This window comes from Rhinoderma darwinii, chromosome 4 (assembly GCF_050947455.1).
Source record: "Rhinoderma darwinii isolate aRhiDar2 chromosome 4, aRhiDar2.hap1, whole genome shotgun sequence".
In the NCBI taxonomy this organism is placed as follows: Eukaryota; Metazoa; Chordata; class Amphibia; order Anura; family Rhinodermatidae; genus Rhinoderma; species Rhinoderma darwinii.
This window is the reverse complement of record NC_134690.1, coordinates 397,932,135-397,956,941: the sequence shown is the minus strand read 5'-3', so window position 1 is coordinate 397,956,941 and position 24,807 is coordinate 397,932,135. Positions and strand designations below refer to the sequence as shown.

General features: G+C 45.4%; 1 protein-coding gene across 1 annotated transcript in view; it reads right to left on the bottom strand.

Moving 5' to 3' along the window:
• Window positions 1-24,807, bottom strand: part of STUM (stum, mechanosensory transduction mediator homolog) — a 62,016-nt gene that overhangs the window by 3,204 nt on the left and 34,005 nt on the right. Inside the window, exon 2 of the mRNA XM_075863766.1 lies at window positions 17,823-18,002. Coding sequence (XP_075719881.1) covers window positions 17,823-18,002 — 180 coding nt within the window. The remainder of the gene's footprint in view (window positions 1-17,822; window positions 18,003-24,807) is intronic.

The following is a 24,807-nucleotide window of genomic DNA, read 5'->3' as shown; positions in this document are numbered from 1 at the left end:
AGGGGGGCAGTATAGCGCTGTACGGGGGGGGGCTGTATAGCACTGTCTACAGGGGGGGGCAGTATAGCACTGTCTACAGGGGGGGGGGCTTTATGGCACAATCTACAGCAGGGGGCTGTATGGCACTGTCCAGTGGTGTAACTACTGCGGAAGTAGCCATAGCGGTTGCTACGGGGCCCGTGGCATGAGGGGGCCTGTGCCGCCAGCCGACACGCCCCCCCATATACCCAGTGGCGCCACTATCAGCCGTTATGGCTGCTACAGCGGTAGCGCCGCTACTACTGGGCCGGCGCCGCCCAGCCTCCAGCAAGTATGGGCAGGGCGACACAGGCCCTCTCATGCCCATAGGCGTCGCTAGCACCGGAGGAGGCCCCAGTGCTAGTGACAGCCAAATCCATACATTAGCGCTGAATGGCCGGGCATGTTCCATGCCATGACCATTCAACGCCTTACAATGATGCTGATTGGCTGGGCAGAATGACTTGCCCCACCAGTGAGCTCCTTTCAACGACGCTAGCGGCGCGATGACGTCATCACGCCGCTTCCGTGCTTGAAAGGTGCTGATTGACGGGGCAAGTAATTCTGCCCCGCCAATCAGCGTCATTGAACGACGCGTCATTCAGCTCCAGCAGACCCGCTCAGAAGAGAGCATGTCTATATTGCCATCGGACTGCGCGGGAACGGGATCATGTGAGTATGTAAAGTTTTTTGTTTTTTTTATAATAAAATAAAAATGTGGCTGGCATTATCTATAGTGGGGGCTCTATCTACAGGGGGGGTCGTCTATATGTGGGCCACTATATACAGGAGGGTCTATATGTGGGGATGTGGGGCACTGTCTACAGGGAGGTCTATATGTGGGGATGTCGGCCACTTTATACAGGGGGGTCTATATGTGGGGATGTGCGCCACTATATACAGGGGGATTAATATGTGGACCACTATCTCCAGGGCGGGTCTATATGTGGAGATGTGGGCCACTATATACAGGGGGATTAATATGTGGACCACTATCTACAGGGGGGTTTATATGTGGGGATGTGAAGCACTATCTACAGGGGGGTCTATATGTGGGGCACTATATACAGGGGGAGCTATATGTGAGACACTATACAGGGGTGGGCTATATGTAGAGTACTATCTATAGGGGAGATATTTTTAGGGCACTTTCTATAGGGGTGGGCTATATGTGGGACACTATATACAGGGGTGGGTTACCTGTGGGGCACTAGCTACAGGGTGGCTATATGTACACTATATATACACAGGGGGAGCTATATGTGAGACTATCTACAGAGGTGGGCTATACGTGGAACTTTATCTATAGGGGAAGATATATGAAGGGCAGCACGGTGGCTCAGTGGTTAGCACTATGTAGCCTTGCAGCTCTGGAGTCCATTTGTAGGCACTATCTACAGGGGCTTCTATGTAGGTCACTATCTACAGAAGCTCTATGGGGGCACTATCTACAGGGGGCACGGTGTGTGTGTGTGTGGGACACAGAGTATGTTGCTATTATAGTTAGAGGTGCAATGTATCACGATTGTTCGGCCCATGCTGGGAGCTGTAGTTTTACGCCGTACAAACCTATATGGCAGGGGTTGCACTAAATTGAGCTGTATTTGTTCTGGTGTTGTATATATGTACAGTACTAATCTTGGTTCTGATGCTGTATGTAAGTACTGAGCCTTGTTCTGGTGCTGTATATACGTATGAGATTGGTTTTGGTGCTGTATATATGTAATGAGTTTGGTTCTGGAGATGTATATATGTACTGAGCTTGGTTCTGGGGATGTATATATGTACTCAGCTTGGTTCTAGTGCAGTATTTATGAACTGAGGTTGGTTCTGGTGCTGTATATATGTATTGAGCTTTGTTCTGGTGCTGTATATATGTACTGAGCTTGGTTCTGGAGCTGTATTTATATATTGAGGTTGTTCTGGTGCTGCATATATGTATGGTCTTGGTTCTAGTGCTGTATTTATGTACTGAGGTTTGTTCTGGTGCTGTATTTATGTACTGAGGTTAGTTCTGGTGCTGTATATATGTACTGAGCTTGGTTCTGGTGCTGTATATATGTCAGAGCTTGGTTCTAGTGCTGTATTTATGTACTGAGCTTGGTTCTAGTGCTGTATTTATGTACTGAGCTTGGTTCTAGTGCTGTATTTATGTACTGAGCTTGGTTCTAGTGCTGTATTTATGTACTGAGCTTGGTTCTAGTGCTGTATTTATGTATTGAGCTTGGTTGTGGTGCTGTATATATGTCAGAGCTTGGTTCTGGATCTGTAATTATATAGGATATATTTATAATAACAAAATTGCAGGGCAGATGGAATTGTTCTCAATTCATTGTATATTTAATGGGAATCTGTCAGATAGTTTTAACCCCTTGAACCGCCACCATGCGGTAATACATGACCTGACAATATTTCCAAACATTCCCTTGTATGTTTTTTTCAGATGCAGCAAAATCTTTAAAATCCACTTTTAAAACGGCACACACTATATGCTAATTACTCATTAGAGGGTCATGGGGCGGTGCCGCTATCCTGAAGTCACATAGTCCTGCCTCCAAACCCACCTTTCCATGTTTGAGGGACATCCCCCTGGCTGATACAACTTTCTCGGATGCGCCATTGCCTTGTGGCACTATACATAAGGGGGGGCTGTGTGGCACTATACACAAAAGGGGAGCTATGTGGCACTATACGCAAGGGGGGGCTGTGTGGCACTATACACAAAGGGGGGCTGTGTGGCACTATACACAAAGGGGGCTGTGTGGCACTATACACAAAGGGGGGCTGTGTGGCACTATACAGAAGGGGGAGCTGTGTGGCACTATACACAAGGGGGGGCTGTGTGGCACTATACACAAGGGGGAGCTGTGTGGCACTATACACATGGGGAAAAGTATGGCACTATTTACAAGAGGGAGGGCTGTGGCTCGATCTACAGGGGGCTGAGTGTGGCGCAATTTACAGGGGTCTGTGTGCGGCACTATCTACTAAGGGGGGGCTGTGCTGCACTATCTACTAAGGGGGGGATGTGTGGCACTATATACAAGGGAGGGGGCTGTGTGGCACTATATACAGTGGGAGCTGTATAGCGCTATATATAGTGGGGGCTTTATTGCATTGCGATATCTACAGGAGGGCTGTATGGCACTGCCTACAAGGCGGGGTAGGGGCACTATCTACAAATGGGGTGTGACACTGTCTATAGTCGGGGCTATATAGCACTGTCTACAGGGGGGCATTATGGCACATTCTACAGGGGCACTATTTATAAGGGGGGCTGCTTGTGGCACCGGGGGGGGGGTGCCTGGTCAAGAGATTGCTATGGGGCCCAGTCTTACCTAGTTACGCCCCTGGCACTATCTACAGGGGGCACTATCCACAAGGGGGGCTGGGGGTGGCACCCAGGGGAGGGGGGCCCAGACAAAAGTTTTATATGGGGCTCAGTGTTTCCTAGCTACGCCCCTGCATCCTAACTGATGCTGGGACTGACTAGCACTTCCTTCCTCAGTACCGGCGTCAGGACGACCCGGGAGGAAACATGACTGTGCGCCGGCGAGAGCAAAAGAAGTATGTAACTGGGGGGTTTGTTCTGAGGTTAAAAACACTTTGGGGTCTGTGTTTATTTTAGGGTCTAATCAGGGGTTTGAATGTTTTGGGGGTCTGAATCTAAATACACTTCGGGATCTGAGTCTGGGTTCAGTATTCATTTTGGGGTGTGGTGAATGGTCATATGCCCTACTTGTGATTCAAAGGAATATGGTTGGGGCGTTTTGGTGTGTGTGACCTATATAAATGTGCGGTGCTTGTAAATTAAAATTTGTGCAGCTTATCACGTCACTTCTTATCTGTCTGATAAGCTACCGTCATGATAACCACCATGGGAGTTACTATATATATATATATATATATATATATATATATATATATATATATATATATAAAGAAGCATAGAACACAGCAACGGCACCAGGACTTCAGAGTAGATGAAAGCAAAAAGTGGATTTATTCACCTCAGTAAAGCAACGTTTCGGTTCAACAGGAACCTTTCTCAAGCCATAACAAACTAACAAAGTGTCAAATATTTATAGGAGGAGCATACATAAATCAGCAATAAAACAATTATATGCATATTTCCATCTAAACATAAGGAAAAGTGAGATACACTTTTCCTTATGTTTAGATGGAAATATGCATATAATTGTTTTATTGCCGATTTATGTATGCTCCTCCTATAAATATTTTTATGGCTTGAGAAAGGTTCCTGTTGAACCGAAACGTTGCTTTACTGAGGTGAATAAATCCACTTTTTGCTTTCATCTACTCTGAAGTCCTGGTGCCGTTGCTGTGTTCTATGCTTCTTTCTATCTTTTTGGGGAATTGATTCACCCCCAGGTAACGAGCACATGGCCTGATTTTCTGGAAACCATTGGAGTGCTGTGTTCATCTACTGTTGGACTGTATATATATATATATATATATACATATATATATATATATATATATATATATATATACACACACATACACACTACCATTCAAAAGTTTAGGGTCACTTAGAAATGTCCTTATTTTTGAAAGAAAAGCACAGTTTTTTTCAATGAAGATAACATTAAATTCATCAGAAATACACTCTATACATTGTTAATGTGCTAAATGACTATTCTAGCTGCAAACGTCTGGTTTTTAATGCAATATCTACATAGGTGTATAGGGGCCCATTTCCAGCAACCATCACTCCAGTGTTCTAATGGTACATTGTGTTTGCTAACTGTGTTAGAAGGCTAATGGATGATTAGAAAACACTTGAAAACCCTTGTGCAATTATGTTAGCACCGCTGTAAACAGTTTTGCTGTTTAGAGGAGCTATAAAACTGACCTTCCTTTGAGCTAGTTGAGAATCTGGAGCATTACATTTGTGGGTTCGATTAAACTCTCAAAATGGCTAGAAAAAGAGAGCTTTCATGTGAAACTCGACAGTCTATTCTTGTTCTTAGAAATGAAGGCTATTCCATGCGAGAAATTGCCAAGAAACTGAAGATTTCCTACAACGGTGTGTACTACTCCCTTCAGAGGACAGCACAAACAGGCTCTAATCAGAGTAGAAAGAGCAGTGGGAGGCCCCCGCTGCACAACTGAGCAACAAGACAAGTACATTAGAGTCTCTAGTTTGAGAAATAGACGCCTCACAGGTCCTCAACTGGCAGCTTCATTAAATAGTACCCGCAAAACGCCAGTGTCAACGTCTACAGTGAAGAGGCGACTCCGGGATGCTGGCCTTCAGGGCAGAGTGGCAAAGAAAAAGCCATATCTGAGACTGGCTAATAAAAGGAAAAGATTAATATGGGCAAAAGCACACAGACATTGGACAACTGAAAAGATGCTGGAAGAGTGCCTGACGCCATCTGTCAAGCATGGTGGAGGTAATGTGATGGTCTGGGGTTGCTCTGGTGCTGGTAAAGTGGCAGATTTGTACAAGGTAAAAGGGATTTTGAATAAGGAAGGCTATCACTCCATTTTGCAACGCCATGCCATACCCTGTGGACAGCGCTTGATTGGAGCCAATTTCATCCTACAACAGGACAATGACCCAAAGCACACCTCCAAATGATGCAAGAACTATTTAGGGAAGAAGCCGGCAGCTGGTATTCTATCTGTAATGGAGTGGCCAGCGCAGTCACCAGATCTCAACCCCATAGAGCTGTTGTGGGAGCAGCTTGACCGTATGGTACGCAAGAAGTGCCCATCAAGCCAATCCAACTTGTGGGAGGGGCTTCTGGAAGCATGGGGTGAAATTTCTCCCGATTACCTCAGCAAATTAACAGCTAGAATGCCAAAGGTCTGCAATGCTGTAATTGCTGTAAATGGAGCATTCCAAGACCAAAGCAAAGTCTGAAGGAGAAAATTATTATTTCAAATAAAAATCATTATTTCTAACCTTGTCAATGTCTTGACTATATTTTCTAGTCATTTTGCAACTCATTTGATAAATATAAGTGTGAGTGTTCATGGAAAACCCAAAATTGTCTGCGTGACCCAAAACTTTTGAACGGTAGTATATATATATATATATATATATATATATATATATATACACATACACATATATATATATATATATATACACATACACATATATACATACACACACACACACACACACACACACACACACACACACACACTATTATACCTGCCACTTTACATACAAAAGACTTATAGAAAATGGAAATAAGGTCTGCGTTTGCTTGTATGGATGCTTTGTGACTGGGTGACTAAAAACAGTTCTACATAGCCTCCAAAATGGCTGACATTGGTTGCCAATTTCTGTCCCCCATTGTAATAGGATGGGTTCAAAAGCACTTGAAAAACTATCACTCCTTATTGAGGGTGCTCCTGCACTCATGTTGGAATTCAGCCAAGTCCCCAGTAATGGAAATTAAAAAATATTTCACCTACTGAGAGGCCTTTCCATTACTGGGGACTTGGCTGACTTCCAACATGAGTGCAGGAGCACCCTCAATAAGGAGTGATAGTTTTTCAAATGCCTTTGAACCCATTCTCCACATCGGATCCCACTGAGTATTCAGCCACCGGTGTCCACTCCGAGGGCCAGCAGACTGCCTAAGTATGGAGCACATTGGCTCCACTTGCTAGATGATCGAGTTGTGCCGACCTTCTAACCCAACCACAGAAGGTGAGTGCATTTTTCACAAATACACCTTTGTTAGTGCTATACACCCTGAATCGACGGTATCACCTTAGAGGTGCGCTCTGTCTGTCTTTTTTTCCTCATATCCCTATCATTGTAATAGGATGGGCAGCTCTGAAGCACAAACTGCTGATCTCATAAACAGGGGCGTCCCTAGCATCGGGCATCCAGATTTTTGGCTCGTGCCTCAGATCACCAGACAACCACCACTTACATCCTAAGGATGCGGCGGGGGCACTAGTATTGTGTGGTGGAAATATTACTGTGTGGGACACAAAGGGGAGCACTACTATTATGGTGGCATTAAGATGGCAGCAAACTCTGTAGAGACGCATCATGGTGGTCTGGAGAGAAAAAGGAAAGTGAACGAGTCCAAGCAAAAATAAGTCACCTGTGAGTCACTGCATATATTTATACTGTATTCACAGTGTGATAATATTTGGCTGCGTGCCAGTGTAGAACTGGTATGTGACCCCTGTATGGGCACAGTATGGAGATATATTTTTGGGGTGGGGGGGGGAACATATGTCGTGGGGCTGTTGCCTAGCAACGCCGTACTACTGAGTGAATACTGTGCAGAGCAACAGCAGAATACGTGAACATAAAGAAGTCTTCTAGATTGTTGGAATGACTCTTCTAACAACGTCCTTTTGTTTTAAATTGACATGGACTGGGGGAGGGGTCTGACCTGTTGCACGTGGACGTAAAAATGTTTTGGCGCACATAGCTGGCGTAAGGGGATGTAATATTATTGCCATTACTAGCTACACCCTTAGATTTCTGTTTGTCATGATGATACATGAGCCTCATTGTAAATCATTCTATAGGACTGCGTGCAATCTGCGGCTTGTCCGTTGTGGAACTATAAGTCCCAGGAAACTCTTCCACCTCGCTGCATGGCATTCTGGGGTAGCTAAGCCTCCTGTAATCTACCCACGGACAAGATGATGGAAAATATTTTTTAAAGAGTTAATCTTATGCCGTATTTTCGCTTAGATTTATCGTCATGACAACCACCAAGGATAAAACAGTGTAAAATTAGATCTCTATGTTTGGTGATACCCATCCTCTGCTCTGGCGCTGGGCGGCAACAAATAATTCCCAGCATGGATGTCAGAGACGGGATGTTTCAGAACTCAAATGCATGAGAAATCAAAAAAATTACACGCCAGGTTAAGATGCCAAGATTTATCTTAATTAAATAGTGTTCCGATATTTCTTAATTACTGTAGCGGCTGATCCTTGCACTACACTACTCTGCCAGATTGAATGAATCAATAAGATCTGTTCATCCCAAGCTTCCTGGTTCATGAATAGAATGCCAGAACTACAGTGAAGACTGACACACCCTTCAGAAATCAGTTTAGGAATGGAAATGATTATAGTAGCAATAATGGGCAGCAACTGAGAAGTTTTCTTAGAGGGGTGAATAGGTCTGATAAACAATGGGATGGATTTCAGTCAGTTAGAAACAATCATTTTGTCCCCATGATCTGATTATTGGAACAAAGGCATAACTAGCAGCTATTATGGGGCCCAGCAGCTGAGGGGCCAGTCTTCACTGTTAAAGGAGCCTCAGAGATGAGGGACAGCTAGCGATCACTGTAATATTAGGGTCAAAATAGAATATGGAAGAAGAAACGGGGAAGACACAGCGAAGAGAGACCATAATAATCTAATTTCTTCCATCTCCTGCACTCAGCTGCTCATAGTGGGGAGGGCCCCTTTTCAGATTTTGCCAGCACACGCATAATAAAGACAATATAGTGCCCCATAAGAGACAACCAGTGCCCCCCTTGTGCCAAGTATAGTATCCCATAGATACCAGTCAGAGTTCTCATAATTGCCAGCAACACTGTCTTCATAAATGTCAGCTGCAGTGTTGCCAAAAATGCTAGCCACAGTGCCCCCAAATGTGCCTATATCCAAGGGCCCAGAGGTTGAGGGGACCCACTGAGAAGCAGCCACATAGATGAATAATGAATTATCTTTGCCTGCAGCCACCACTAGGGGGAGCTCCTTACACACTTATTGCAGCTAGTATTCATTTCAATAGGAGTTGTTTAAATCTGTATGCAGAGAGCTCCCCCTAGTGGTGATTGCAGGCAGTTAGAATTTTATCACAAACTTATAACGGTGGGAAGGGAAATGGGGGATTTCTATCATTGCATGTTCTGTATCGGACCCCTGTAAAGACATATTCTGTGTTAATTCAGGGTATAAAAAAATTAAATTGTATGTTCACTTTAACCCTTTTCTGTCCTAGAGCACAGCAGATAACCCTTTCGTCGTCCTTAACCACTATAAATATTAGGTATTAACCTTTAACCTCCTTAGAGCGCCACAGATATTACCCTTAACCCCTTCAGCACCCTAGACCACCAGAGATATTAGGTCTTAACCCCTAAACCATTAAAAACCACTAGGGATTCCGGACATTGCTATGGGGCTCCATGTATTCTAGTTACGCCCGTACCAGTCCCTTTGAAAGTCTTCCACGTTCCGGTGCTGTGTGACCTGCTGACGCCTTGAAGCTTGGAGATCATTGGTTGAATTTTTTTAAAGTGGTAAAAGCGGTACAGAATCGTCATAATCTACACTTTACCCCTAAAGGGGTCAACTTGGAGGGCCTGTGAGTGGTATGCAGTCACATTCCCATAAGCATAACCAGCTTCCAAATTCGCCATGTATCCGGTGACGTCATCGAGGTTCGGTGGTTTTCTGAATATGTTAAAATACCAGCTATAAACAGACTTAGTTGTCTTCCCTTATTAGACAACTACAAGTGTCCCAAGCCCCCCTCTTATCCCCGTGGGGTAAACTAGAAGACGTCGCAGTAAGGGGACACTGGGGGCTAATTAAGGGAGAAATCTCTATTTAGAAAACTCAGACAGAAGGAAACGAGGCTCCGGGGAGAGAGGTTTATCCATCTGCCTAAGGCCTGCCCGTCTTTGGGGCACTATCGCTCTGCCTCTTGGGTAAAGGATATTTGCTCATAGGAAAAGGTAAAACACCAGATAGACGGAAAATAGGTCAACTTTATTTCAGGAATGTAGAAATTATTCACGCCGATGCAGCTCAACATGGAACGAGTCTGTGCCAGGCGTGCGGACCCCAGAGATCTTCACAGAGAGGGAATCTGTTACCCTGATGTTGACAAATAACAGCAAACACTTCACAGTAGAGACAGATATTTTTTCCTTGTTTTTTTTTTCCCCTCGCAATTTCTTTAAAAAAAAAAAAGCAAAAATAGCTGAAAAATGTTCCACTTGCTCTTCCCACATTTACTGGGGGGATAACTCTGACAGAGTTATATAGAAAGTGGCGCCAATAACTGAAGTACATGGCATGCACCGAATTTAAGATGTTTTTGAAATTTTTGAAAAGTATCAAGAGAAAGGCTCTTGACTGAAGTGGCAATTTTTTTTTAAAGAAGACGCTTTGATTAAGCTTCACAAATTTAAAAAGAAAAATTACCAATTTATATTAGTCCTTGATGTAGGTTCAAATGCTACATCTGTTTCTTCATACCTCCCAACTTTTGAATCCCCATTTACGGGACAAATTAAGACCCACCCCCGATCAGCCTAGGAACGCCCACTTTATTGGGATATTTGCATAAGCTTCGTCCTTTTTGAGGCCTGATTCGCGGACAGTTCCGCAAAAAGTGGGACGGTTAGGAGGTATGGTTTCTTAGTGACGGATATAATGTCACCCAGCTTTTCTAGGCTCCTTAATGGTACAGTACCTGGTCGCCTTTCATGGCATAAATAGCCAGATTTTCTGCGCAGGGCTCTCGAATAGATGATTGTCAATCCCTGTGGGATCCATATATGTTGTCACCCAAGTTTCCCTGAAGCACATAAACTATAAAATTTTGGATGACTCAAAGGAATTTGGTGATTTATTTTAATAAAAGAGAGGGGGAGACCTCTGATTAAGACCATTATCAATTAGTCAGAGTAGTGAGTGGCTACAAAGAGCGTCTCTCCAGCTGGAGGACCATACATTACACAGACAGCCTATTGATTTCAATTTGCATGATGTAATGCTTCATTTCTCCTCTGGTGGAGCTGCAGAGAAATTGAACACTTGCTGTCTATCCCCCAGCTGATCGCTGGAGGTCCTACCTGCAATTCTCCCTGAGATTAGCTTATTTTTAGAGGAACTTCTAATAAAAAGGTACTGTAAAAAGTAGAGAACCTCTAACCAGTCCATGTAGCAGAAATCTTCTTCAGTATACAATAAGAAAATTTGTTCCCTTCTTGCAGAATCCTCATTGTATCTGTGTTGTGACTCAACTTTCCAAACACATCCATTTCAGTCTGTCCTTACATTAGTATAATGTCACACAATATCCCTACAACAGTATATATGTGGCTTATACAATTCATATATTATGACTTGTGTAAATACATCTGCCTCCATCAGCTCCTGTATCTGACATATTTACAGTATGGGGCCCCGGGTGATCTAGAACGTTTATATAAAACCTCAGTGAACAATTAACCAGACACATTCTTCTAGTAGAACAAATAACTTCCCTGTATCATTAGACAAAGAGCCTGATGCCAGATTAGAGCGTTTAGTCTACCCGCATTGCATCTTGGTGTTATGGTTACATGACCGGGAATCTTGTCCCAGTATACGGCTGTATTATATAAAACTCAAAATCATTGAAGTGAACTTCCAGTGTGCTTCAGACTTCTTCAATTTCTGAAACAGGAAGTAGCTATCTGACATATATCATTGTCAGCCATATTACTATTCATGGGCTTGCCTTTTCTTCCACCCGGTAACCCAGAATGTCCACACCTCGTCTTACAGTCCTTCCTGGCAGCCATCTCTTTCACTGTGCAGAGACATGCTTGATCGAATCTCTGTATATAGAGTGTGTAGTTTGTGGAGACATCAGTGAGGGAGGAAGTAGCTAGCTTCTCCTCCTACCTTGGTTTTATTAGCTGCAGCCTGGCAGAAGAGGGACAAGCTCTCTAAGTGACAAAGGCAGATTTTGTCCCCCACCCATAGTTCAGGGTTCAGCATGATTACGCATTGTCACCCCCTTTCCTTCTCCTCCATTACACTTCACATGTTCAGCTCTCAAATCCGGGCCAGCTGGTCACCCTATAACCTGTCTGTAGTTATCCGTCTTAAAGACACTGCCCGATATTCAATCTCCCCTGATCTATAATAAGGCCGGATGTTCAAAATCTAAAATGGGCTCTGTAAAGGATCTGCCAGACACAACTTCTGTGTCGACGCCCATAGGTAATCAGTCTGCATCTGCTTCTATGTCTGTGAGACTGACTCCATCTTCCACCTCTCAGGATGGCAGGCTTAGGAGTGGGAGAGCCTATCGCAGCCTGGCCAGACGGAGCTAGCTCCCGCCCTCTGTCTATTTATACCTGCCTTTCCTGTTCCTCCTTTGCTTGTGATTCTGCTCTGCTGGTTTCCTGGCCCTGCTGCAGCTTCTGAACTACTTATCCTCTGCTTGTGTTTGACCTTGGCTTTACTGACCACTCTTCTGCTCTGCGTTTTTGTACTTCGCTCATCTCCTGGTTTGACTCGGCTCGTTCACTTCGCTTGTTGCTCACGGTGTCCCCGTGGGCAACTTTCCCATTTCCCTGTCTTCTTGTACCCTTGTCTGTTTGTCTGTCATGCACCTATTGAGTGTAGGGACCGTCGCCCAGTTGTACCCCGTCGCCTAGGGCGGGTCGTTGCGAGTAGGCAGGGACTGAGTGGCGGGTAGATTAGGGCTCACTTGTCTGTCTCCCTACCCCGACATTACATAATCACAAGCCCATATACCTAGTCTACCCTGGTCCCTGACACTACTATGGACCCCCTTGAGACCCTGGTTCAGCAAATGCAGGGCCTCTCCCTACAGGTCCAGGCCCTGGCTCAGAGGGTCAACCAGCCTGATGCTACCATGGTAGTGCCCGTCACCTCTTGAACCCCACCTCAAGTTGCCCGACCGGTTCTCAGGGGACCGGAACACTTTTTTCTCCTTTCGGGAGAGTTGTAGGCTCTATTTTCGCTTAAAGCCCCACTCCTCTGGTTCGGAGAGCCAGCGGGTGGGTATAATTATGTCCCGGCTCCAGGACGGGCCCCAAGAATGGGCCTTCTCCTTGCCTCCTGACGCCCCTGAACTTTCCTCCGTTGATCTTTTCTTTTCTGCACTCGGGCTCATTTATGACGAGACTGACAAGACTGCCTTTGCCGAGAGTCAGCTGGTGACCTTACGTCAGGGTAAGAGACCTGTTGAGGAGTATTGTTCTGACTTTAGGAAGTGGTGCGTAGCTTCTCGGTGGAATGACCCTGCCTTAAGAAGCCAGTTTAGGTTGGGTCTGTCGAATGCCCTGAAAGATCTGCTAGTTAGCTATCCCTCTTCTGACTCCCTAGATCAGGTTATGGCTTTAGCGGTACGACTTGACCGACGTCTCAGGGAACGACGACTTGAACGTATTTGTGTTTTCTCCTCTGACTCCCCCATGATGCCTCCCGAGGTTCCGTTGCTTCGTTCTTCCACGGAAGACTCGGAGGTACCTATGCAACTCGGGGCTTCCGTGTCCCCCCAACAACGTAGAGAGTTCCGCAGGAAGAATGGTCTCTGCTTCTACTGTGGGGATGACAAGCATCAAGTGAACACCTGTCCTAGGCGTCAGAATAAGCAGCCGGAAGAACTTCCGCGCCTAAGTGACCATCGGGGAGGTCGCTTGGGCGCACAGGTATTTCCCGTAAATATGAAACGTAATAAAATCTTGCTTCCCTTTCAGGTCTCTTTTGGTGGTAGGTCTGCTACCGGCAGTGCCTTCGTGGATTCAGGGTCTTCTGCTAATATTATGTCTGTGGAATTTTCTATGTCTCTAGCTATGCCTTTGATTGATTTGCCTAAACCTGTCCCGGTAGTGGGTATCGACTCCACTCCTCTTGCTAATGGTTATTTTACACAGCATACCCCTGTTTTTGAACTCCTTGTTGGCTCCATGCATTTGGAGCAGTGCTCTGTACTGGTGATGCAGGGATTATCGTCCGATTTGGTTTTAGGCCTTCCCTGGTTGCAGTTGCATAATCCCACGTTTGACTGGAATACTGGGGATCTTACCAAATGGGGTAATGAATGCTTGACGTCATGTTTTTCTGTTAATTCTATTTCTCTCCCTGAGGAGGTGAACACTCTACCTGAGTTTGTTCAGGACTTCGCTGATGTTTTCTCTAAAGAGGCCTCCGAAGTGTTACCACCTCATAGAGAATACGATTACGCAATTGATTTGGTACCTGGAGCTAAGCTCCCTAAAGGTAGGATATTTAATCTCTCTTGTCCCGAACGTGAAGCCATGAGAGAGTATATCCAGGAATGCCTGGCCAAGGGTTACATTCGCCCCTCTACTTCTCCGGTAGGTGCTGGCTTCTTCTTTGTAGGGAAGAAGGATGGTGGTCTTAGGCCATGCATTGACTACCGAAACTTGAATAAGGTCACTGTAAGGAACCAGTATCCCCTTCCTTTGATTCCTGATCTCTTCAATCAGGTTCAGGGGGCCCAATGGTTCTCTAAGTTTGATCTACGGGGGGCTTATAACCTTATCCGCATCAAAGAGGGGGATGAGTGGAAGACTGCGTTTAACACGCCCGAAGGTCATTTTGAATACCTCGTCATGCCCTTTGGGTTGTGTAATGCTCCCGCGGTCTTCCAGAATTTCATAAATTAGATTTTAAGAGACTACCTGGGGGTATTTCTTGTAGTGTACCTTGATGACATACTTGTGTTTTCCAAGGATTGGTCCTCCCACATTGAGCATGTCAGGAAGGTGCTCCAGGCCCTTCAGGAAAACAAACTGTTTGCTAAGACCGAAAAATGTGTGTTTGGGGTGCAGGAGATACCGTTTTTGGGTCAAATCCTCACTCCTCATGAATTCCGCATGGACCCCGCCAAGGTCCAGGCTGTAGCGGAATGGGTCCAACCTGCCTCCCTGAAGGAGTTACTGTGCTTCCTGGGGTTCGCTAATTATTACAGGAGATTTATTGCTAACTGCTCGGTCATCACTAAGCCTCTTACGGATCTCACTCGCAAAGGTGTTGATCTCCTCCACTGGCCTCCTGAGGCTGTCCAGGCTTTTGAGGTCCTTAAGAAGTGCTTTATCTCAGCCCCAGTGCTAGTTCAGCCCAACCAAATGGAGCCATTTATCGTGGAGATTGACGCGTCCGAGGTGGGAGTGGGGGCTGTCTTGTCCCAGGGTACAAGGTCCCTCCCCCATCTCCGCCCCTGTGCCTACTTCTCCAGGAAGTTTTCACGCACTGAGAGTAACTATGATATTGGCAACCGCGAACTCTTAGCCATTAAATGGGCATTTGAAGAGTGGCGCCACTTCCTGGAGGGGGCTAGGAACCAGGTAACGGTCCTTACCGATCACAAGAATCTGGTTTTCCTAGAATCTGCCTGGAGGCTAAACCCGAGACAAGCTCGATGGGCGTTATTTTTTACCAGATTCAACTTTTTGGTCACCTATAGGGCTGGGTCTAAAAATATTAAGGCTGATGCACTGTCGCGTAGCTTCATGGCCAGCCCTCCTTCGGAGGAAGATCCTGCTTGTATTTTGCCTCCAGGTATAATCATTTCCTTTATTGATTCTGATTTAGTCTCTGAAATTGCGGCTGATCAAGGTTCAGCTCCCGGGAACCTTCCTGAGAACAAGCTGTTTGTTCCCCTACAATTCCAGCTAAGGGTACTTAGGGAAAATCATGACTCTGCACTATCTGGCCATCCAGGCATCCTAGGTACCAAGCACCTCATTGCCAGAAACTATTGGTGGCCTGGGTTGCTCAAAGACGTTAAGGCCTACGTCGCCGCTTGTGAAGTTTGTGCTAGGTCCAAGACTCCCAGGTCCCGACCAGCGGGCTTACTATGTTCTTTGCCCGTTGGACCCATATCTCCATGGATTTCATCACCGATTTGCCTCCATCTCAAGGCAAGTCGGTGGTGTGGGTTGTAGTAGACCGCTTCAGTAAGATGTGCCACTTTGTGCCCCTCAAGAAACTACCCAATGCTAAGACGTTAGCTACCTTGTTTGTCAAACACATCCTGCGTCTCCATGGGGTCCCTGTCAATATTGTTTCTGACAGAGGGGTACAATTTGTTTCTTTGTTTTGGAGAGCCTTCTGTAAAAAGTTGGAGATTGATCTGTCCTTCTCCTCTGCCTTCCATCCTGAAACTAATGGCCAAACTGAGAGGACTAATCAGTCTCTAGAACAATATTTAAGGTGTTTTATCTCTGACTGTCAATATGATTGGGTCTCATTCATTCCCCTCGCCGAATTTTCCCTTAATAACCGGGTCAGTAACTCGTCAGGGGTCTCCCCCTTTTTCTGTAATTTTGGGTTTAATCCACGGTTCTCCTCCGTTTCACCTGGTAGTTCCAACAATCCCGAGGTAGATGTTGTTCATCGGGAACTGTGCACAGTCTGGGCCCAGGTTCAGAAGAACCTAGAGGCGTCCCAGAGCATACAAAAGACTCAGGCAGATAGAAAACGTTCTGCTAACCCCTTGTTTGTGGTCGGGGATCTGGTGTGGCTATCGTCCAAAAATTTGCGCCTTAAAGTCCCATCCAAGAAGTTTGCTCCCCGGTTTATAGGGCCATACAAGGTCATTGAAGTCCTTAACCCTGTCTCCTTCCGACTGGAGTTGCCCCCGTATTTTCGAGTACACGACGTGTTTCATGCCTCCCTCCTTAAACGCTGCTCCCCGTCCTTGGCTCCCTCGAGGAAACCTCCGATCCCTGTTCTCACCCCTGAGGGGGTAGAATTTGAGGTGGCCAAGATTGTGGACAGCAGGATGGTCCAAGGCTCCCTCCAGTACCTGGTCCATTGGAGGGGATACGGGCCTGAGGAGAGGACTTGGGTACCCGCACGGGATGTTCACGCTGGGGTATTGCTCAGGAGGTTCCACCTGCGTTTCCCCAATAAACCAGGTCCACCTAGAAAGGGTCCGGTGGCCCCTCATAAAAGGGGGGGTACTGTAAAGGATCTGCCAGACACAACTTCTGTGTCGACGCCCATAGGTAATCAGTCTGCACCTGCTTCTATGTCTGTGAGACTGACTCCATCTTCCACCACTCAGGATGGCAGGCTTAGGAGTGGGAGAGCCTATCGCAGCCTGGCCAGACTGAGCTAGCTCCCGCCCTCTCTCTATTTATACCTGCCTTTCCTGTTCCTCCTTTGCTTGTGATTCTTCTCTGCTGGTTTCCTAGCCCTGCTGCAGCTTCTGAACTACTTATCCTCTGCTTGTGTTTGACCTTGGCTTTACTGACCACTCTTCTGCTCTGCGTTTTTGTACCTCGCTCATCTCCTGGTTTGACTCGGCTCGTTCACTTCGCTTGTTGCTCACGGTGTCCCCGTGGGCAACTTTCCCATTTCCCTGTCTTTTTGTACCCTTGTCTGTTTGTCTGTCGTGCACCTATTGAGTGTAGGGACCGTCGCCCAGTTGTACCCCGTCGCCTAGGGCGGGTCGTTGCAAGTAGGCAGGGACTGAGTGGCGGGTAGATTAGGGCTCACTTGTCTGTCTCCCTACCCCGACATTACAGGCTCCTTCTATATGTGTGGGGACCAGAGCCTAAGAAAGAGCCTTTGCAGATTTAAAAAAATATATTAGGAGTCCCTATAGTAGTTGCAGATGCATTATTGCTGGTAGTCCCATATTTTATTTAATAAATCTACTCATCTTTCCATTAAAATGACCTGTCTTCTTCCTGTGTCCTCCCAAATTTTATATACTGCAGCACTGTTCATCCTGGGCTTCCTGGTTTGTGAATGGAATTTTAGAACTGCAGTAAAGACTGACACTTACATTGGCAGAGCAGTAGGAGAGGGAATGGGAAAGATGAAGATTGCTGCCACTCAATAACACAAAATAATTTAGAAATGGCCCAAGAAAGTATTAAAAGGCTTCATACAAGAAGATGACTCGAGAATATTTGTGATTTTACTTGCACCATTATTTAGGGCAGTAGTATATTGCAATTCACTTTGATTGTCTTGGCAGCTGCTAAAAAGGAATCTTGGCGTCCTGTGAACCCAATGAACCCTGAAAAGTGGCACTTACTTGCCAGAATGACCATGTCCATCCCCCAGAATATACTCATGATCCATCCGACCATGACGATCGCTGTGAGGATTTGGATAAGGGCTGCAGCTATGTTCAGCCAGAACACGCAGCACATATGGCGGTCGGGGAGGTCGGTCCTGGCTCCGCACAGTACAGTGAACGCCGACACAAACGTCCCTGAAATAGACGAGAGAGAGAATCACATATCACATATCACATATAGTATATACAGTGCCCACCAAAAGTTCTGGAACACCCTCATAACTTTTGAATGGCTCGAGGTACAGGGTTGAAATGTGGTGGATTTAATGTGGTCATAAAATCTACCAGTTAACGCCAAAAAAAAACATCCCCACCCCCTTGGGGGCGGTGGGGTGGACGGGGGCAGCAAAATCTTAAATGGGGCGTAGCTAGGGGGGGGCAAGCGGGGCATGTGCCCCGGGCGCAGTTCAGAGGGGGGCGCCAGCGCCCCCTCCTCCTGCACTATAATTGTACCTGTGTCGCAAGGACACCGGTACAATTAGAAGCAATGAATGAACGGGCACGTTCCGTGCCCGGTCTTTCAGCGCCTCTCCACGAATGAAGCGACTGGTACCTTTTGTACCAGTGACGCTTCCGTCGATGAAAGGCGCTGACTGACTGGCAGGGAAAGTCATCCTGCCCAGCCAATCAGCGCCTTTCATAGACGCTGTGTTCAACCCCCTGGAGACCTGCGCAGAAGAGAGCAGGTCTCCATGGCTGCCGGACGGCGTGGGAGCGGGAATAAGGTGAGTTTGAAAATTGTTAATTTTTAATTTTTATTTTTAAATTGTAATAGAAGTGTGGCTGTATCTGCGGGGGGGACTTTGTCTACACGGGGGACTTTATCTACGGGGGGTGTCTATCTACAGGGGCACTATATCTACAGGGCTGGGCTATATACAGGGGGACTATATCTACAGGGCTGGGCTATATACAGGGGGACTATATCTACAGGGCTGGGCTATATACAGTGGGACTATATCTGCTGGGCTATATACAGGGGGACTATATCTACAGGGGGACTATATCTACAGGGATGGGCTATATATAGGGGGACTATATCTACAGGGCTGGGCTATATACAGGGGGACTATATCTGCTGGGCTATATACAGGGGGACTATATCTACAGGGGGACTATATCTACAGGGGGGCTATATACAGGGGGACTATATCTACAGGGCTGGGCTATATACAGGGGGACTATATCTGCTGGGCTATATACAGGGGACTATATCTACAGGGCTGGGCTATATACAGGGGGACTATATCTGCTGGGCTATATACAGGGGGACTATATCTACAGGGGGACTATATCTACAGGGGGCTATATACAGGGGGACTATATCTACAGGGCTGGGCTATATACAGGGGGACTATATCTGCTGGGCTATATACAGGGGGACTATATCTACAGGGGGACTATATCTACAGGGATGGGCTATATATAGGGGGACTATATCTACAGGGCTGGGCTATATACAGGGGGACTATATCTGCTGGGCTATATACAGGGGGACTATATCTACAGGGAGACTATATCTACAGGGGGCTATATACAGGGGGACTATATCTACAGGGCTGGGCTATATACAGGGGGACTATATCTGCTGGGCTATATACAGGGGGACTATATCTACAGGGGGACTATATCTACAGGGATGGGCTATATATAGGGGGACTATATCTACAGGGCTGGGCTATATACAGGGGGACTATATCTGCTGGGCTATATACAGGGGGACTATATCTACAGGGGGACTATATCTACAGGGGGGCTATATACAGGGGGACTATATCTACAGGGCTGGGCTATATACAGGGGGACTATATCTGCTGGGCTATATACAGGGGACTATATCTACAGGGCTGGGCTATATACAGGGGGACTATATCTGCTGGGCTATATACAGGGGGACTATATCTACAGGGGGACTATATCTACAGGGGGCTATATACAGGGGGACTATATCTACAGGGCTGGGCTATATACAGGGGGACTATATCTGCTGGGCTATATACAGGGGGACTATATCTACAGGGCTGGGCTATATACCAGGGGACTATATCTGCTGGGCTATATACAGGGGGACTATATCTACAGGGGGACTATATCTACAGGGGGACTATATCTACAGGGTGGCTATATACAGGGGGACTATATCTACAGGGCTGGGCTATATACAGGGGGACTATATCTACAGGGCTGGGCTATATACAGGGGGACTATATCTACAGGGCTGGGCTATATACAGGGGGACTATATCTGCTGGGCTATATACAGAGGAACTATATCTACAGGGCTGGGCTATATACAGGGGGACTATATCTGCTGGGCTATATACAAGGGAACTATATCTACAGGGGGGCTATATCTACAGGGCTGGGCTATATACAGGGGGACTATATCTACAGGGGGGCTATATACTGGAGTGGGCTGTCTATAGAGCACCATATACAGGGGTGGGCTATATAGTATATAGCCCCCTGTAGATATAGCCCACCCCTGTATATAGCCAAGCCCTGTAGATATAGCCCCCTGTAGATATATTCCCCCTGTATATAGCCCACCCCTGTATATAGCCCACCCCTGTAGATATAGCCCCCCTTTGTATAGCCCCCCTCTGTAGATATAGCCCCCCTGTGTATAGCCCAGCCCTGTATATATAGCCCCCTGTGTATATCCCAGCCCTGTAGATATAGCCCAGCCCTGTAGATATAGCCCAGCCCTGTAGATATAGCCCAGCCCTGTAGATATGGTCCCCCTGTAGATATGGTCCCCCTGTAGATAGCCCACCCCTGTATATAGTCCCCCTATAGATATAGCCCACCCCTGTATATAGTCCCCCTGTAGATATAGCCCACCCCTATATATAGTATCCCACAAATAGCTCCCCCCTATAGTGCTCCACAGAAAGACCACCCCTGTATATAGCCCCCTTGTACATATAGTCCACCCCTGTATATAGTGCTCCACAGATAGCCCACCCTTGTATACGGCAGGGTTCGCACTAAATTGAGCTGTATTTGTGCTGGTGCTGTATATATGTACTGAGCTTGGTTCTGGTGTTGTGTATAGAACCATATTGCTTGTGAAATGTACAAATAATTTTATGCTCGCGTTACATAAAAAGAAATGACACGTCGATTGGTAGAGAAAACAAACACGGCGAGGGGGAAGGAGATGTCGGGAAAGAAGTTGGGGGGGGGGCGCCAAACTGAATTTTTGCCCCGGGTGCTGGAGAACCTAGCTACGCCTCTGGCATGGGGGGGGGGGTCGAGTGGGTCTTTTCAATATGAAAACAATGCCGCAATGGATTTTGAGATAGGATTTTTTTTTGTTAAGATATTTAACGATAAAGTTATCATCTTTATTATCGGTTACCGCCGGTGTTAGCATTACCCAAAATGTACCGTGCGGGTAAAATCCTAAATGCGTGTGTGCGTGTGAGCTTGGGAATGTCACATCAGGGTGACTTTAAATTACGTATTATTCGAATCGGCCTCGATGATACAAAATGGACCTGGTCTACGATTGGAACGTGATTTCATATGGACACATTTCGGTCGTCGCTTGTGAATTTCAGAGAGCGCTAATTCGGAGAGTAATTTTCATTTTTGCACATTTCTATTGTCATATCACAAAATGCATTTGACCGAAACGGAAAGGATCACTTTATTGATGATGGGAAGGTATGGCGAAGAAAAAATACGATCCTATCGAGAAGTAGCGACTTTATTCAATGCCACTTAGCCTATCCTTGATCCAATTTCATTGTCAACTGGTAAAAGAAACGTTCATCGTTTCCAAATAACCGGTTCAATTAGAGACGCAGCAACATCCGGAAGACCCAAACATGCGAGTAACGATGAAAAGGCTTCAGATGTTCTGCTCACCGTACATGACGATCCTCATACATCTGTCTCGCGTGGAGCACAACAAGCGACGACCGAAATGTGTCCACATGAAATCACGTTACAATCGTAGACAAGGTCCATTCTGTATCGCCGAGGCCGATTGTAATTATACGTAATTTAAAGTCACCCTGATGTGGCATTCCCAAGATCACACTCACACGCCCATTTAGGATTTTACCCGCGCGGTACATTTTGGGTAATGCTAACACCGGCGGTAGCCGATAATGAAGATGATAAATTTAACGTAAAATTTCTCAGCGAAAAAAAATTCTATCTCAAAATCGATTGCAGCATTTGTTTATGTATTGAAAAGAGCCATTTAAGATTTTGCTGCCCCCGCCCAACCCACCGCCCCCAAGGGGGTGGGGAGTATTTTTTGGCCGTTAACTGGTAGATTTTATGACCCCATTAAATCCCACCAAATTTCAACCCTCTACCTCGAGCCGTTCAAAAGTTATGAGGGTGTTTCGGAACTTTTGGTGGGCAATGTATAGGGGAGTATAGAAGAGTCACATATAGGAAATCACAATTAGCCAGAAAAAACGGAATTACAATTTCTCTAAAGAGCATAAAAATCAAAACTTCATAAGAAAATGGGGCTCTGGACAACAAAGTAGGCCCCCTCCCCCGCTTGCTATTTTTTAGCCCGCTTTTCTCGTAATTTCCACCCACATCATATTGCCAGAAAGTTCACAAATAATATACAGCATCCAAATAACACTCTCCAAATTCCTTCAGGACTAAGACGTTTTTTGGCGTCAGAACCACACAATGTGAGGTCTTGTTTTTGTAGTTCCTACGTGTGTTACTTTTGACTTGTTTCTTTACATTGCTGACCTGAAATAAGAGTATATAATTGTAGTATATGTTGTTAAAACTATGGGGATACCAGATACATGGGGGGGGGGGGGGGTCACATTACTGTATATAGGTTCTATTAAATAGAATATATTGTATTTAAAGAATTGTGTTTAGCGTATATTTTTTACTATATAGTTTACTTTTTGTCCAAAAATATTTTCTTTTATTTTTTTACTTTTATTTTAGGTCCCATAAAGGGACTTTTACTTTATCTTACATTTTTACTTACAATATGCTATCACTGGCTTTACTGGAGACAGCCCTAGGGACATTTGTCAGTTCCTGGGCAGTCTCCATAGTGACACCAGAATCGGCGGTTATGTTGCCAGAGCCGGCAATCATGGGTACAACTGAATTAGTTAACTGACGGGATCAGAGATTTCTTCGATCCCTTCATTTGCAGCAGGAGTGCGGCTCTGTATTACAGCAATCCCCCCACTAATGATTAACTACCTAAGGCCCTTGACATACTATTATGTCAGGGTGCAGGAAGAGTCTAAAGAGCCCACATAATACTGCCATATAGTTCCCACATAATACTGTCATATAGTTCCCACATAATACTGACATATAGTGCCCACATAATACTGCCATATAGTTCCCACATAATACTGTCATATAGTTCCCACATAATACTGACATATAGTGCCCACATAATACTGACATATAGTTCCCACATAATACTGTCATATAGTTCTTACATAATACTGCCATATAGTTCCCACATAATACTGACATATAGTTCCCACATAATACTGACATATAGTCCCCACATAATACCGACATATAGTTCCCACTTAATACTGCCATTTAGTTCCCACATAATACTGACATATAGTCCCGACATCATACTGCCATATAGTTTCCACATAATACTGCCATATAGTTCCCACTTAATACTGCCATTTAGTTCCCACATAATACTGACATAGAGTCCCCACGTAATACTGCCATATAGTCCCCACATAATACTGCCATATAGTCCCCACATAATACTGCCATATAGTCCCCACGTAATACTGCCATATAGTTCCCACATAATACTGACATATAGTTCCCACATAATACTGCCATATAGTCCCCACATAATACTGCCATATAGTCCCCACGTAATACTGCCATATAGTTCCCACATAATACTGACATATAGTTCCCACATAATACTGACATATAGTCCCCACATAATACTGCCATATAGCTCCCACATAATACTGACATATAGCTCCCACATAATACTGACATATAGCTCCCACATAATACTGACATATAGTCCCCACATAATACTGCCATATAGCTCCCACATAATACTAACATATAGCTCCCACATAATACTGCCATATAGTTCCCACATAATACTGACATATAGTCCCCACATAATACTGCCATATAGTTCCCACATAATACTGACATATAGTCCCCACATAATACTGCCATATAGTTCCCACATAATACTGACATATAGTCCCCACATAATACTGCCATATAGTTCCCACTTAATACTGCCATATAGTTCCCACATAATACTGACATAGAGTCCCCACATAATACTGCCATATAGTCCCCACGTAATACTGCCATATAGTTCCCACATAATACTGACATATAGCTCCCACATAATACTGCCATATAGTTCCCACATAATACTGCCATATAGTTCCCACTTAATACTGCCATATAGTTCCCACATAATACTGACATAGAGTCCCCACATAATACTGCCATATAGTCCCCACGTAATACTGCCATATAGTTCCCACATAATACTGACATATAGCTCCCACATAATACTGCCATATAGTTCCCACATAATACTGCCATATAGTTCCCACATAATACTGACATATAGTCCCCACATAATACTGCCATATAGTTCCCACTTAATACTGCCATATAGTCCCCACATAATACTGCCATATAGTTCCCACTTAATACTGCCATATAGTTCCCACATAATACTGCCATATAGTCCCCACATAATACTGCCATATAGTTCCCACATAATACTGCCATATAGTCCCCACATAATATTGCCATATAGTCCCCACGTAATACTGCCATATAGTCCCCACGTAATACTGCCATATAGTCCCCACATAATACTGCCATATAGTTCCCACATAATACTGCCATATAGTTCCCACATAATACTGCCATATAGTTCCCACATAATACTGCCATATAGT